This window comes from Oncorhynchus gorbuscha, linkage group LG24 (assembly GCF_021184085.1).
Source record: "Oncorhynchus gorbuscha isolate QuinsamMale2020 ecotype Even-year linkage group LG24, OgorEven_v1.0, whole genome shotgun sequence".
NCBI classification, from domain to species: Eukaryota; Metazoa; Chordata; class Actinopteri; order Salmoniformes; family Salmonidae; genus Oncorhynchus; species Oncorhynchus gorbuscha.
Genome location: NC_060196.1, coordinates 53,281,955 through 53,297,938, shown reverse-complemented (window position 1 = coordinate 53,297,938; position 15,984 = coordinate 53,281,955). Strand labels below are relative to the sequence as shown.

The 15,984-nt window shown below is 44.3% G+C and overlaps 1 protein-coding gene across 3 annotated transcripts in view; it reads right to left on the bottom strand.

The window, feature by feature from the left end:
- Nucleotides 1-172: 172 nt before the first annotated feature.
- LOC124012078 (protein tyrosine phosphatase type IVA 3-like) overlaps nucleotides 173-15,984 on the bottom strand; it is a 66,006-nt gene continuing 50,194 nt past the window's right edge. For all 3 annotated transcript variants that reach the window (XM_046325462.1, XM_046325461.1, XM_046325463.1), the window contains exons 4-6: nucleotides 4,956-5,086; nucleotides 2,146-2,220; nucleotides 173-1,835 (exon numbers count right to left, since the gene is read on the bottom strand). In XM_046325462.1, the coding sequence (XP_046181418.1) occupies nucleotides 1,718-1,835; nucleotides 2,146-2,220; nucleotides 4,956-5,086 (324 nt within the window). In that variant the 3' untranslated portion in view covers nucleotides 173-1,717. The remainder of the gene's footprint in view (nucleotides 1,836-2,145; nucleotides 2,221-4,955; nucleotides 5,087-15,984) is intronic.

The window sequence follows — 15,984 nt, the reverse complement described above, 5'->3', positions numbered from 1 at the left end:
TCTGGCCAAGATCAGGGGACATGTTAACACCAAGTATAAACCGGGCTCTTGAAAGCCCTTTCCCTCAGGTCAATCCCCCCTTTGTAAGTCTTGAGGACAACCCATAACTCAAAGGCACCATCTACCTGGCAAAACAGGTATTTTTACTGTTCAGAGATTTGAAATACTGTCATACTCTGATAACAAAATTGTTTATTAATACAGCTAATTATACCATATTTTGGATAGAGTCCATCGAAGTTAAGTCCACACCCTGTAGCTACTCATTACGTCCAGCAGGTGGAAGCATTTCGTGGGGAGTAATTAAAGTAGTGAGTCAATCAAAACAAAGTGGATGACTGCTACTGCTGTGTCATATTTTCACGCTCCTCTTACATAATCCAATGTCTCACACTACTCCCACTCAGCTCATCGCACCAGGAATGAGCAGTTCCATGACAAACACTTTATTTCTATACAGCTGAAGGTGGTTTCTTCAAAAGGCAGACGGAAGGCGACTTCAATGCGGCGAACAGAGACAAGGCTGTGTGTCTGGTGAGGTGTAAACTGACTACACCTGTACAAGAGTTGACCTGATAGAGAAACTGGGCTAGAAAACAAACACTGAACGTGCATTCATTCTGCTTGGCCTAACCAACTATGCCAATGGGGGTGGGTGGGGTAAACCAAAGTGTTTTGTGACCCTTGAATTCAGCAACAGCATTTAACTCCCTGCCAGTAGACTCAATGCACAGCTGCCGTGTAACAAAGAGTATGGTAGAGAGAGGGACACGTATTCAGTACAGGATATGACCGTAGAGCACTTTGTAGCTTTTTGTCCCTTAGGTACAGATCTAGGATCAGCTTCCCCTCCCCAAATCCTAACCTTAACATTAGTGGGGAAACTGCAAAACTGACCCAAGATCAGAGTCTAGGGGAAATTTAACTCCGCTTCCTCCCATACACCCGTGTGCCAGTGTAAGTGCATAACCGTCCTACCTAGCCTAACATCAGTTACAAAATGGAGGTACAGTACAAATAAACCTGTTGGTCATCATCCAAGTGCACCCTACCCTTTTCCTATAACCATCCCAACCCCTCTGTTCTCATCTGCAAGCCCACTGAATATTCAAGCTAGAAAGGGGCAACATGACAAAAATATATTACAGTAATCATCAGGTCATTGGAACAAGGAGTAAACAGAGCAGCCCAGTACCTACTCTAGGCAGGGCAAAAAAAGGGCAACCAGGCACAAAAAAAATAATTCCCGTGATTCACATTGGTTTTATATTCATACAGCTAAAGCTGGCTGTCTTTCAGACCATGATGAGGCGCTACTACCGTTTGGTAGCAAGGGGTGTTGGAGGTACAATTACAAAGTCAAGTCATTTGCGGCGAGGCACCACCCAATGGTTATGATGGAGTTCAGTGTGGCGAGAGTCAACGTCCTATTGCCACCATCCATTCCAAGCTACCTTCGCCTGGCTCTTGGATAAAAAGTCAGATTCAAGAAGGTCTTGGCTGGATCCATCGATCCCCTCAGTAAGTGCTGTCATTAGGCACCAGGGAGACATCACACCCTTCCTTTGGTGGAGCAGCTCAGTTCATGATTTAGAAATCCAATAGTTCTCAAAAGTTCAGTCACAAAGTGCATTGGCTGTGGACTCGTCCGTCGTCGTCGGTATCCATTCGGGTCAGATCAGTCGGTGGCAGGCAGATAATTGGCTGAGCGGGGGGGTCACATGATGCAGCACTTGTTCTTGAAGATGTGTGGGTCTTTGTAGCGCAGTCTCTGTTTGGGTCGGTACTTCTCCAGGTAGGTCAGCTGCTTGCTGTTGATCGCCCCTCGGCGCTTCCTGGAAAACAAAAAAACATGGATATTCAAGAACGAACTACAGTAAGAGAACTGAGCTCAACAGACCTCATCTGTAGAGGTTCTTATCCTCTAATAATAGGGCCACTTGTTCAAAACAGACAGATACAGAAGCATTTAAAATCAGTCAAAAAAAGGTCTAAATGACTTAAATGTAAATGTAAATGTTTGTCTGACAGCCATGACTATGAACGCAAGAGCAACAAGTTTCATAACATGACCGCAGTAGATCAAGAGAGTTTGGCAGAATACAGAAGAGGAACAGTAGGACGGAAAGAGTGAGGGATACTCACTGTCTGATAAACTGGATGGCGTCCTCATATTTCATACCACTCTCGATCAGTGCCAACGCCACCAGCACCGGGGCTCTGCCAAGACAGAACATCCACAGCAGGCCAGTCAGAAACAATCACATCACTAACTGATATATAAAAATGACTTTCTTTCTTAGATTCCTTTCCAGATGGGATGCAAAGGGTCCCAAAGCTTCATTCAGGCCCTCCGGCACCAAAATGATTTTAGGCAGGGAACAATAGAGGGGATAGATAGGGGGCTAAAGCCAACTACAAATGGTAGGGGATGCACTGCTATACCTTACTGTACAGAACAGAATAACCTGTGGCTGGATAGGACAGTGGTGACTCCTGAATACGAGGGCCAGAGAACAGCTGGTGAGTGGTGCCCTTTACTGAAACAGTGAAAGCTTGGGACGTGGAGGGTGAAGTTGCTCCTAGATACTGATCTGGGATCAGTTTAACATTTCCACCACTAAAGGTTATGTTTAAGATTGGGGAAGGAGAAGCTAGATCTGTACCCAGATGAAAACTTCCCCCCAGAGTGTGTGGGACATAGAAAGGCAAAGTGTGAGACAATGGCTGTGTGTGTGTGTGCTCCCATACACAACCTTCTCAAACAGAGCATCCCCTTACAAGGCACAGACAGAGCTATGTGCTTTCAGCCAGACAAACTTCCACTAACCTGTTGAATCCACAAAAGCTTTAGCTCAACACTGCTTACTAATAGGGTTAAGGGGGCTCGTTCCACCATAACCTCAGAGTTTTGGGTCTTTTTAATGAGGAGCAGGGATAAAGATGTGCAAGTCTCAGAATAAACCAGGGACACAATATTCTGTGAACGTTTCAAAACAAATCATGGGCCATTAAGGTTTTTACTGTTAGACACACACATCCAAAACAAAACCTAAACGTAAGCCTGTATCCCCCTCTTAGTGAGCCTTCGCTCAGAGAAAAAGGGTGCTGAAACAGTCTTTCCCATTTGAAACTTATGAAAATAAATAAGTTGGGCCAAGAAAACATTGGCACCATTTCAAAAGCTGAGGCTAGCTCCTTGGGGAAGGGAGACGTGCGTCAGAGATGGGGTTATACTGCCCCCAAACCAGACTGCCAGGGTTATACTGCCCCCAAACCAGACTGCCAGGGTTATACTGCCCCCAAACCAGACTGCCAGGGTTATACTGCCCCCAAACCAGACTGCCAGGGTTATACTGCCCCCAAACCAGACTGCCAGGGTTATACTGCCTCCAAACCAGACTGCCAGGGTTATACTGCCTCCAAACCAGACTGCCAGGTTTATACTGCCCCCAAACTCGACTGCCAGGGTTATACTACCCCCAAACCCGACTGCCAGGGTTATACTGCCCCCAAACCAGACTGCCAGGGGTCACCCTCCCCCCATGTCACTCGGTTTATGACTCTACCCCTACTACATTTTGTTGGACTGTGTGTGTAATAAGAAGAAGAGCAGCAGCCACACTGTGTGTTTACACAAAGTCTGATCAGTATAATACTGTCCTATTGTTCAAAAACATGTCCCAGTGGGGCGGTTGCTAGCAAGAATGGCTCACTTTCTCCCTTCACAGCTTCAAAACGACAGGAGGGAAAGTTAGCCTATCCCTGCTGCAGACAGAGGGGTGGATCCAGGGTCATCTCTAGTTACTGGGCTGCTGGGCTGGGGCCTGATATAAACACTAGATGGAATGGGATGGAACAGCAGATTCAATTATAGGGTATTGGCCCCCGCTCTGCTCCGACTGGGGTCGGGCCTGATCCCAGCTAAAAGGTCATGGAAGGAGCCCAGCGTACGTACAGTGAAGAGGGGACCGCAAAAACAAATGCCTCCTTCCTGTTTCGTCTTCAGACTTCACCCCCCGGTGCCTCTAATAATACTGTGGGATTACTGAATTGCTGCAGCACGGGGGCACCAAGGGTTCTGTTTGTGTTGACTTTGGCCCAGTGCTAGGCTAGCTAGCTAGCCAGCCAGCCCTCAGAGAGAAGGGGAGACAGGGAGGGGTCTAGACACCGGTCTAGAAGAGGTTGTTCAGTTTGATGGGGTGGGCAGCTACACATTAGCCTGGTCCCATATCTTTTTGTGATTTCTTGCCAACTCCTTTGGTTATTGTCACACCAGCACACACAGATCTGGGACCAGGCTACCTCATTGTGGCTGTGTAGAGGAAGAGTGGGTACTGGGAAAACACACGCTGAAGCGCTGAGCTAGAAGGATACTCGCCGCTATTATCTGTCTTACTCAGAAGGCCCCTTTTCTTTCCCCTAGAGATTAACAATGGGTGTGTCCCAATCGGCACCATATATACCATATATACCATATATACCATATATACCATATATAGCACCCATTGTTAATCACTTGGGACGCAACCAGAGGTGCCTATCCTTGAACCTGGAGAGGTGTGGGTACAGTGAGAATGGGCCTCCCTTGACCCAGGTTTAACCAACTGACTGGCAGATAAACTTGGTAAGCACTGTGCAAAGCTCAGTGACAGTCAACACAACCTCTTTGGATCCAGTTCCCTGTGATACCTTGTTAACCTTAAATCAAAAATGTCCCCTTGATCTGATTATAGGCAATGATATGCATGAATACTCAAACACTGTTGTCCATTCACTACAGAGCATCCTACTGGTCCCCTAATAAAGAGTATCAATAATAATAATAGCCATTTAGCAGATGCATATACCCAAAGTGACTTGCATACATTTTAAATATAGGTGGTCCCGGGAAACAAACCCACTATCCTGGTGTTATGAGCACCATGCTATACCAACTGAGCTGATCCCCTCACCTGCCCAGTCCAGCCACACAGTGCACAGCTACGCAGCAGCCTGGATCCTCTAGGAAACGGGACCTTAGCAGACTCAGCCAGTCCTCCACCACCTTAGAGGGAGGGGGCGCGCCGTCGTCAAACTGCCAGTCCTGGGGAGGGAGAGAGACTGCGGCCTTAGGGCTCAGATACACCAATAGCATTTGCTGGCTGAGAGTACTTAGCACCTCTAAACATAATTAGCGAGCGGATTTTACATGTAGAATCTTGTGAAAACGATCAGCAGATTAACACTAGATCAACTTTCGGTGCGATGTGTTCGAGCATTAATGACACGATGCTCCTGGGAAATAGTATGGTTTGGAATCTCATGCACTTTGGAATGTTGTGTTGAACTGGAAGTGTTCTCTGTTGTCATTTTCTAAGCTTCACAAAGTTGTTTAAAATGAAAGTTCAGGTGACCACAGTGGGGGAAACATTGGTTTGCATGCCACTGCAATGCCAAGCACACTAGGATTGGGCGGTTTACCGTATATACAGTATACCAGGGTATTTGGGATGGTTTTTCAATACCATTGAAACTATTTATTTGAAGTTTTTCAATACATTTTAATATTTGTAGCTATTTTTTAAAGTAAATATCTGCAGTTAACTTGTGTAATTCATTAGGAAATAAAGCAGATTGCGTTCTTCATTTCACCTGTCACATTATGATGCTTACTTAGTTCCCCAGAACAGTTTATCCAGTCACGTGTTTGTTAGTCAGTAGCACAACTTGAGAAAGCGGGAGCAGGTGAGTCTGGCTGTGTATTGACAGGGGTCGCCTTTTATGTTGAAAGTTTTTGTTGTTGCTTGAACAGAGTGATCAGGGACTTGCAGCTATAGTTTTCCTTCACAGAAAATACATTAATGCAACACATTCAACAGAAAATAGATTCATTTTCATCAGATGACAACAGAAGTGCAATGCTATTTGCAATGCTATTTGGCTGGCAGCCAAAGGTAAATGAGCTTACAATGAAAAAGCTAGCACTATGCATGTCCATCATATTTCTAATGGTTAGGCCTATCATAAACATAATGTAGCCAGCTATAGTTCACATTTTTTGCTTAAAGTTAATCTTGCATTTTACCTGAGAAATAGGCTGCCTATTAGAAAAGCACTGGAGAACAGTAGCTACAGTACAAATCAGTTAGAGCACTGTCTGCTCATCTGAAGCACAGAATTAGTATGATGCCGAACAGAAATTACAATAAGAAGCATTTTAGATCTGCGCTTACAAAGCGCAGCAAGATACATTATACACACATTATACACACACACAGTGCAATCGGAAAGTATTCAGACCCCTTCACATTTTGTTATGTTACAGCCTTATTCTAAAATTGATGATTTTTTTTAACACAACAACCCTGCTGAAAAACATGCCCACAGCATGATGCTGCCACCACCATGCTTCACCGTAGGGATGGTGCCAGGTTTCCTCCAGACGTGGTGCTGGAATTCAGGCCCAAGAGTTCAATCTTGTTTCTCATGGTCTGAGAATCTATAGTTGTCTTTTGGAAACCTCCAGACGGGCTGTCATGTGCTTTTTACGGGGTAGTGGCTTCCATTTGACCACTCTGCCATAAAGGTCTGATTGGTGGAATGCTGCAAAGATGGTTTGTCCTTCTGGAAGGTTCTCCCATCATCACGTAAGAACTCTGGAGCTCTGTCAGAGTGACCATCGGTTTTCTTGGTCACCTCCCTGACCCTTCTCCCCCGATTGCTGAGTTTGGTCAGCTCTAGGAAGAGAGTCTTGGTGGTTCCAAACTTCTTCCATTAAAAAAATAATGGAATCCACCGTGTCCTTGGGGACATTCAATGCTGCAGAAATGTTTTGGTACCTTTCCCCAGATCTGTGCCTCTCCACAATCCTATCTCGGAGCTCTACGGACAATTCCTTCAACCTCATGGCTTGGTTTTTGCTCTGACATGCACTGTCAACTGTGGGACCCTATGTAGACAGTTGTTTGCCTCTCCAAATCATGTTCAATCAATTTAATTTATCACAGGTGGACTCCAATCAAGTAGTAGAAACATCAAGGATGATCCATTTAAACAGGATGCACCTGAGCTCAATTTCGAATCTCATAGAAAAAGAAGGTCTGAATACTTATGTAAATAAGGTACAGTTGAAGTCGGAAGTTTACATACATTTAGGTTGGAGTCATTAAAAGTTGTTTTCAACCACTCCACAAATTTCTTGTTAACAAACTATAGCTTTGGCAAGTCGGTTAGGACATCTACTTTTTGCATGACACAAGTCATTTATCCAACAATTGTTTACAGATTATTTCACTGTATCACAATTCCAGTGGGTCAGAAGTTTACATACACTAAGTTGACTGTGCATTTAAATAGCTTGGAAAATTCCAGAAAATGATGTCATGGCTTTAGAAGCTTCTGATAGGCTAACTTACATAATTTGAGTCAATTGGAGGTGTACCTGTGAATGTATTTCAAGGCCTACCTTCAAACTCCGTGCCTCTTTGCTTGACATCATAGGAAAAAAAATCAATAGAAATCAGCCAAGACCTCCACAAAAAAAAAAAAAAAAAAACTTTGTAGACCTCCACAAGTCTGGTTCATCCATGGGAGCAATTTCCAAACGCCTGAAGGTACCACGTTAATCTGTACAAACAATAGTATGCAAGTATAAACCCCATGGAACCACGTAGCCGTCATAACGCTCAGGAAGGAGATGCGTTCTGTCTCCTAGAGATGGATGTACTTTGCTGCAAAAAGTGCAAATCAATCCCAGAATAACAGCAAAGGACCTTGTGAAGATGCTGGAGGAAACAGGTACAAAGGTATCTATATCCACAGTAAAACAAGTCCTTTATATCGACATAACTTGAAAGGCCGCTCAGCAAGGAAGAAGCCACTGCTCCAAAACCTCCATAAAAAGTCAGACTACGGTTTGCAACTGCACATGGGGACAAAGATCGTACTTTTTGGAGAAATGTCCTCTGGTCTGATGAAACAAAAATAGAACTGTTCGGCCATAATGACCATCGTTATGTTTGGAGGAAAAAGGGGGAGGCTTGCAAGCCAAAGAACACCATCCCAACTGTGAAGCACGGGGTGGCAGCATCATGTTGTGGGGGTGCTTTGCTGCAGGAGGGACTGGTGCACTTCACAAAATAGATGGCATCATGAGGCAGTAAAATGATGTGGATATATTGAAGCAACATCAAGATATCAGTCAGGAAGTTAAAGCTTGGTTCCAAATGGACAGTGACCCCAAGCATACTTCCAAAGTTGTGGCAAAATGGCTTAAGGACAACAAAGTCAAGGTATTGGAGTTGCCATCACAAAGCCCTGACCTCAATCCTATAGAAAATGGGCAGAACTGAAAAATTGCCTACAAACCTGACTCATTACACCACAGGAGGAATGGGACCCAAATTGTAGGAAGCTTGTGGAAGGCTACCTGAACCATTTGACCTGAGTTAAACAATTTAAAGGCAATGGTACTAAATACTAATTGAGTGTATGTAAACTTCTGACCCACTGGGAATGTGATGAAAGAAAATAAAAGCTGAAGTAAATCATTCTCGCTACTATTATTCTGACATTTCACATTCTTAAAATAAAGTGGTGATCCTAACTGACCTAAGACAGGGCATTTTGACTAGGATGAAATGTCAGAAATTGTGAAAAACTGAGTTTATATGTATTTGGCTAAGGTGTATGTAAACTTCAACTGTATGTTTTAAAAAATATATACATAAAATTCGCAAAAATGTCTAAAAACCTGTTTTTGTTTTGTCATTTTAGGGTATTTTATGGAGATTGATCTGGTAAAAAAAGTATTTAATACATTTTAGAATAAGACTGTAACGTAACAAAATGTGGAAAATGTCAAGGGGTCTGAATACTTTCCGAAGGCACTGAATAAAAGTAATGTGGACACCCCTTCAAATTAGTGGATTTGGCTATTTCAGTCAAGCCCTTGCTGACAGGTGTATAAAATATAAGCACACAGCAATGAAATCTCAATAGACAAACATTGGCAGTAGAATGGCCTTACTGAAGAGCTCAGTGACTTTTGACATGGCACAGTCATAGGATGCCACCTTTCCAACAAGTCAGTTTGTCAAATTTCTGCCCAAATAGAGCTGAACCGGACAACTGTAAGTGCTTGTATTTTGAAGTGGCCACACCAGCTCACAGAACAGGACGGCCAAGTGCTGAAGCGTGTAAAAATCATCGGTCCTCAGTTGCAACACTCACTACAGAGTTCCAAACTGCCTCTGGAAGCAATGTCAACACAATAACATTGTCAGGAGCTTCATGAAATTGGTTTCCACGGCCAAACAGCTGCACACAAACCTAAGATCACAATCACAAACCTAAGATCACCATGCGCAATGCCAAGTGTTGGCTGGAGTGGTGTAAAGGTCCCCAACTCCAAGTGGGGGGCCCAACTCCATATTAATGCCCATGATTTTGGAATGAGTATCAGCCACAGTGGTCTGGACCCAGGGCCTGTTGATCTACAGTCACAGTATCAGCCACAGTGGTCTAGCCACAGTGGTCTGGACCCAGGGCCTGTTGATCTACAGTCACAGTATCAGCTACAGTGGTCTGGACCCAGGGCCTATTGATCTACAGTCAAAGTAGTCTGGACCCAGGGCCTGTTGATCTACAGTCAAAGTATCAGCCACAGTAGTCTGGACCCAGGGCCTGTTGATCTACAGTCACAGTAGTCTGGACCCAGGGCCTGTTGATCTACAGTCACAGTAGTCTGGACCCAGGGCCTGTTGATCTACAGTCACAGTAGTCTGGGCCCAGGGCCTGTTGATCTAGTCACAGTATCAGCCACAGTAGTCTGGACCCAGGGCCTGTTGATCTCCAGGGAGGGCTGGCTGTCTGGGGAGCGTTTAAAATGTATCACTAACTCATACCTCTCAACAATAGTCCCAAATACAGTTCCAATCAAACGTTTGGACACACCTACTCATTCCAGGGTTTTTCTTTGTGTTTACTATAATCTACATTGTAGAATAATAGTGAAGACATCAAAACTATGAAAAAAACACATTGAATCATGTAGTAACCTGAAGTAAGTGTTAAACAAATCAAAATATATTTTAGATTTCACATTCTTCAAAGTAACCACCCTTTGCCCTGACAGCATTGCACACTCTTGGCATTCTCTCAACCAGCTTTACCTGGAATGCTTTTCCAACAGTCTTGAAGGAGTTCACACATACGCTGAACACTTGTTGGCTGCTTTTCCTTCACTGTGCGGTCCAACTCATCCCAAACTATCTCAATTGGGTTGAGGTCAGGTGATTGTGGAGGCCAGGTCATCTGATGCAGCACTCAACCACTCTCCTTCTTGGTCAAATAGCCCTTACTCTGTGAAGCATTTATTTGGGCTGCAATGTCTGAGGCTGGTAACTCTAATGAACTTATCCTCTGCAGCAGAGGTAACTCTGGGTCTTCCTTTCCTGTGACGGTCCTCATGGGGGCCAGTTTCATCAGAGTGCTTGATGGTTTTTCTGACTGCACTTGAAGAAACGTTCAAAGTTCTTGAAATTTTCCGGATTGACTGACCTTCATGTCTTAAAGTAATGATGGACTGTCGTTTCGTATTATGGTGTTGCCATAATATGGACTTGGTCTTTTACCAAATAGGGCTATCTTCTATAAACCACCCCTTGTCACAACACAACTGATTGGTTCAAACACACTAAGGAATGACATTTCACAAATTAACTTAAGGCACACCTGTTAATTGAAATGCATTCCAGGTGAATACCTCATGAAGCTGGTTGAGAGAATGCCAAGAGTGTGCAAAGCTGTCATGAAGGCAACGGGTGGCTACTTTGAAGAATCTCAAATATAAAATGTATTTTGATTTGTTTAAAAACTTTTTTGGTTACGACATGATTCCATGTGTTATGTCATAATTATTTTTTCTTCACTATTATTCTACAATGTAAAAAATTAAGAAAATCCCTGGAATGAGTAGGTATGTCCAAACTTTTGACTGGTACTGTAGGTGTGTCATTTATAGCAAACAGTGTGGAATTACCATAGTAACACCTAACAGAGGAGGGAGTTGGCCTTTCATGAGGAAGCAGAGACCAAGAGCCTCTTACCCCCACAAACACACACACACAATCCCTACCAGGCAGCTTAGGCGGCAGCCACCACCAAAGCAGACCATCTCTCATTTGGGGGTTAGGCTATTTATTTGCCTCGGGCCGTGTCTTACTGTTTTCCTAGGCTTTCTAGCATCAGCTCCTGAAGGCTAAATATTTGCAGCGTAGTACATGTTGTAAGCTGCTGCATGATGTTGGCTGAGGTAATAAGGGCTCAACAACAACAGCACTGGCCTACTCCGGAAACGAGGTATAATCACACGCGCACTCACCTCGCATGCTGGCACACACACACACACAGGCTTCCGTTCCGGTCAACGTGACCTCGGAATGCTTTTTAGAATGTCATAGATACAAGATGACCTGCTCCAATACCATGCTCTCAACACACAGAACACACTGTTCACATTAACTATCCAATTATGAGACCATAGCTGTGAAATCCTGTAGCCAAGGCAACTCACTGCCTCCAGAGCATCAAATCGCAGTGGAGATATTGAATAAACATACAATTCACTATAACAAGTCACTATAATCAATTCCTAGTTAACAGCGATATCCCAAATGAGTTTACACTTCAACTGAAAAACGTCACACCACCCGTTTCTTCCCTATTACAACAGTTATTCAACAGTTGAAGCAGCCTTTAAGAAGAACAGCCATCCTCCCAGGTCTCCGTCCATGTGAGCGGAGTTCTAGGCAAAACACCCTGCAGGCCAGACAGATAGAGCTATGATAACAGAGTACAGCTCTGTCCATCTGTATGGCCCTAGCTTCATTGTTGTTGTCAATATTTTGGGGCACTGGACAGCCGATTGCTTAATAGAGTACGAGACCTTTGACAAGATTTCTCCAGATTTTCCCCAATATCCCTATAGAGATAAAGGAGAGGGTGGGAGGTAGCAGAGGTGTCATCCCCATAGGGGGCACGTGCTCCCTCAGATTTGTCCTGTTTAAAATAAATGTATCTGTAATACTACTAGCCACCTAGCAATTGTATGAAGTTGGCTTTAGCTAGCCCAGCCAACTAGCTACCAAGAAGCCATTTCAGGCTACTAAAACACAGGCTAGTGTTTTGGTACTATATCTCTTGACACAATGATGAAAATAATCATGGCCTCCAAACCTTCAAGCTGTATACTGGACCCTATTCCAACTAAACTACTGAAAGAGCTGCTTCCTGTGCTTGGCCCTCCTACATAATAAACAGCTCTCTATCCACCGGATGTGTACTAAACTAACTAAAAGTGGCAGTAATAAAGCCTCTCTTGAAAAAGCCAAACCTTGACCCAGAAAATATTTAAAAACTAAAAATCGGCCTATATCGAATCTCCAATCCTTCTCAAAAAAATTGAAAAAGCTGTTGCGCAGCAACTCACGGCCTTCCAGAAGATAAACAATGTATACGAAATGCTTCAGACTGGTTTTAGACTGCATCAAAGCACTGAGACTGCATTGTGAAGATGGCAAATTACCTTTAAATGGCGTCAGACAGAGGCTCTGCATCTGTCCTTGTGCTCTGCATCTGTCCTCGTGCTCCTAGACCCTAGTGCTGCTTTTGATACCATCGATCACCACATTCCTTTGGAGGGATTGGAAACCCAAATTGGTCTACACGGAAAAGTTCTGGCCTGGTTTAGATCTTATCTGTTGGAAAGATATCAGGTTGTCTCTGTGAATGGTTTGTCCTCTTGACAAATCAACTGTAAATTTCAGTGTTCCTCAAGGTTCCATTTTAGGACCACTATTGTTTTCACTATATATTTTACCTCTTGGTGATGTCATTCGGAAATGTAATGTTAACCTTTTACTGCTATGCGGATGACACACAGTTGTACATTTCGATGAAACATGGTGAAGCCCCAAAATTGCCCTCGCTGGAAGCCTGTGTTTCAGACATAAGGAAGTAGATAGCTTCAAATGTTCTACTTTTAAACTTGGACAAAACAGAGATACTTTTTGTAGGTCCCAAGAAACAAAGAGATCTTCTGTTGAATCTGATAATTAATCTTGATGGTTGTACAGTCGTCTCAAATAAAACTGAAGGATCTCGGCGTTGGTCCCTGATCTCTCTTTTGACGAACATATCAAGATTGTTTCAAGGACAGCTTTTTTCCATCTACGTAACATTGCACAAATCAGAAACTTTGATCCAAAAATGATGCAGAAAAATTCATCCCTGCTTTTGTCACTTCTAGGTTAGACTACTGCAATGCTCTACTTTCCGGCTACCCAGATAAAGCACCAAATAAACTTCAGTTAGTGCTAAATACGGCTGCTAGAATCCTGACTAGAACCAAACAATTTGATCATATTACTCCAGTGCTAGCCTCCCTACACTGGCTTCCCGTCAAGGCAAGGGCTGATTTCAAGGTTTTACTGCTAACCTACAAAGCATTACATAGGCTTGCTCCTACCTATCTCTCTGATTTGGTCCGGCCGTACATACCTACACGTAAGCTACGGTCACAAGACGCAGGCCTCCTAACTGTCCCTAGAATTTCTAAACAAACAGCTGGTGGCAGGGATTTCTCCTATAGAGCTCCATTTTTATGGAATGGTCTGCCTACCCATGTGAGAGACGCAGAAGTTTTTATTGTAGACTCATCTCTTCAGTAGGTCCTATGATTGAGATCTTTGTGGGCTATACCTGGCCTTGTCTCAGGATGGTAAGTTGGTGGTTGAAGATATCCCTCTAGTGGTGTGGGGGCTGTGCTTTGGCAAAGTGGGTGGTGTTATATCCTGCCTGTTTGGCCCTGCCCGGGGTATCGTCGGATGGGGCCACAGTGTCTCCCGACCCCTCCTGTCTCAGCCTCCAGTATTTATGCGTCGGGGGGCTAGGGTCTCTCTCTCTCTCTCTCTCTCTCTCTCTCTCTCTCTCTCTCTCTCTCTCTCTCGTCCACCTGCCCGTGCTGCTGCTCCAGTTTCAACTGTTCTGCCTACGGCTCTCTCTCTCTCTCTCTCTCCAGTCCACCTGCCCGTGCTGCTGCTCCAGTTTCAACTGTTCTGCCTACGGCTATGGAACCCTGACCTGTTCACCGGACGTGCTACCTGCCCCAGACCTGCTGTTTTCAACTCTAGAGACAGCAGGAGCGGTCTATTTACATCTATATTTTTCATAGCTGTCTATATACCACCACAGACCGATGCTGGTACTAAGACCGCACTCAATGAGCTGTATGTGGCCATAAGCAAACAGGAGAATGCTCATCCAGTGGCGGCGCTCCTAGTAGCTGGGACTTTAATGCAGGGAAACTTAAATCAGTTTGACCTAATTTCTATCAGCATGATAAATGTGCAACCAGAGAGGGGGGGGGGAATAAATAAATAAACTCTAGACCACCTTTTCTCCAGACAGACAAAGATCTCCCTCGCCCTCCATTTGGTAAATCTGAACATAATTGTATCCTCCTGATTCCTGCTTACAAGAAAAAACTAAATCAGGAAGCACCAGTGACTAGATCAATAAGAATGTGGACAGATGAAGCAGATGCTAAGCTACAGGCCTGTTTGTCTAGCAGGGTAGGGAACAACACATCTGCAACGCTGATCCTCAACACGGGGGCTGCTCAGGGGTGCGTGCTCAGTCCCCTCCTGTACTCCCTGTTCACTCATGACTGCATGGCCAGGCACGACTCACCAACACCAACTTTGCCGATGACACAACATTGGTAGGCCTGATCACCGATGAGACAGCCATTAGGGAGGAGTTCAGAGACCTGGTCGTGTGGTGGCAGGACAACAACCTCTCCCTCAACGTAATCAAGACAAAGGAGATGATTGTGGACTACGGGAAAAGGAGGTCCGAGCACACCCCCATTCTCATCAACCAGGCTGTAGTGGAACAGGTTGAGAGCTTCAAGCTCCTTGGTGTCCACATCACCAACAAACTACCATGGTCCAAAAACACGAAGACAGTTGTAAAGAGGGCACGACAAAGCCTATTCCGCCTCAGGAGATTGAAAAGATTTGGCATGGTTCCTCAGATCCTCAAGAAGGTTCTACAGCTGCACCATCGAGAGCATCCTGCCCGGTATGGCAACTGCTCGGCCTTCGACCGCAAGGGGGAGGCCGAGCGGGTAGAACCCAGAGGGTAGATCATATGGCCCAGTACATCACTGGGGCCAAGCTTCCTGTCAACCAGGACCCCTATATCATGCGGTGTCAGAGGAAGGCCTAAAAATTGTCAAAGACTCCAGCCACCCTAGTCATAGACTGTTCTCTCTGCTACCGCATGGCAAGCGGTACCGGAGCGTCAAGTCGAGGTCCAAAAGGCTTCTTAACAGCTTCTACCCCCAAGCCATAAGACTCCTGAATACCCAGACCCCTATTTTACGCTGCTGCTACTCGCTGTTTATAATCTATGCATAGTCACGTTAACTCTACATGCACATATTACCTCCAGTGCTCCCGCACCGGTAACCCCCTGTATATAGCCTCGCTTGTTATTTTACTGCTGCAGTTTAATTATTTGTTACTTTTAGTAAAAATAAAAATGTACACTTATTTGTATTCTTTTTCTTAACTTCTTAAAGCATTGTTGGTTAAGGGCTTGTAATTAAGCATTTCACTGTTGTATTCAGCACATGTGACAAATACAATTTGATTTGAATCTTACCCTGGAGGCAGAACTGGGCGTTAGATGGGCCAACTGCAAAGTCAATATTGGCTCTATCATAAAAATTAATGACAACAAAATTGTGCTTTTTAAAAAAATCTTAATTTAAAGTTAGGGTTAGGCATTAGGGTTAGCAGTGTGGTTAGGGTTAGGCATTAGGGTTAGCAGTGTTGTTAAGGTTAGAATCAGATTGTATGACTTTGTAGCTGTGCCAGCTAATGACCACTCTGCAGAGCTGCAGGGAAAAACCGGTTTCAGGTGTTCGAAAAATGT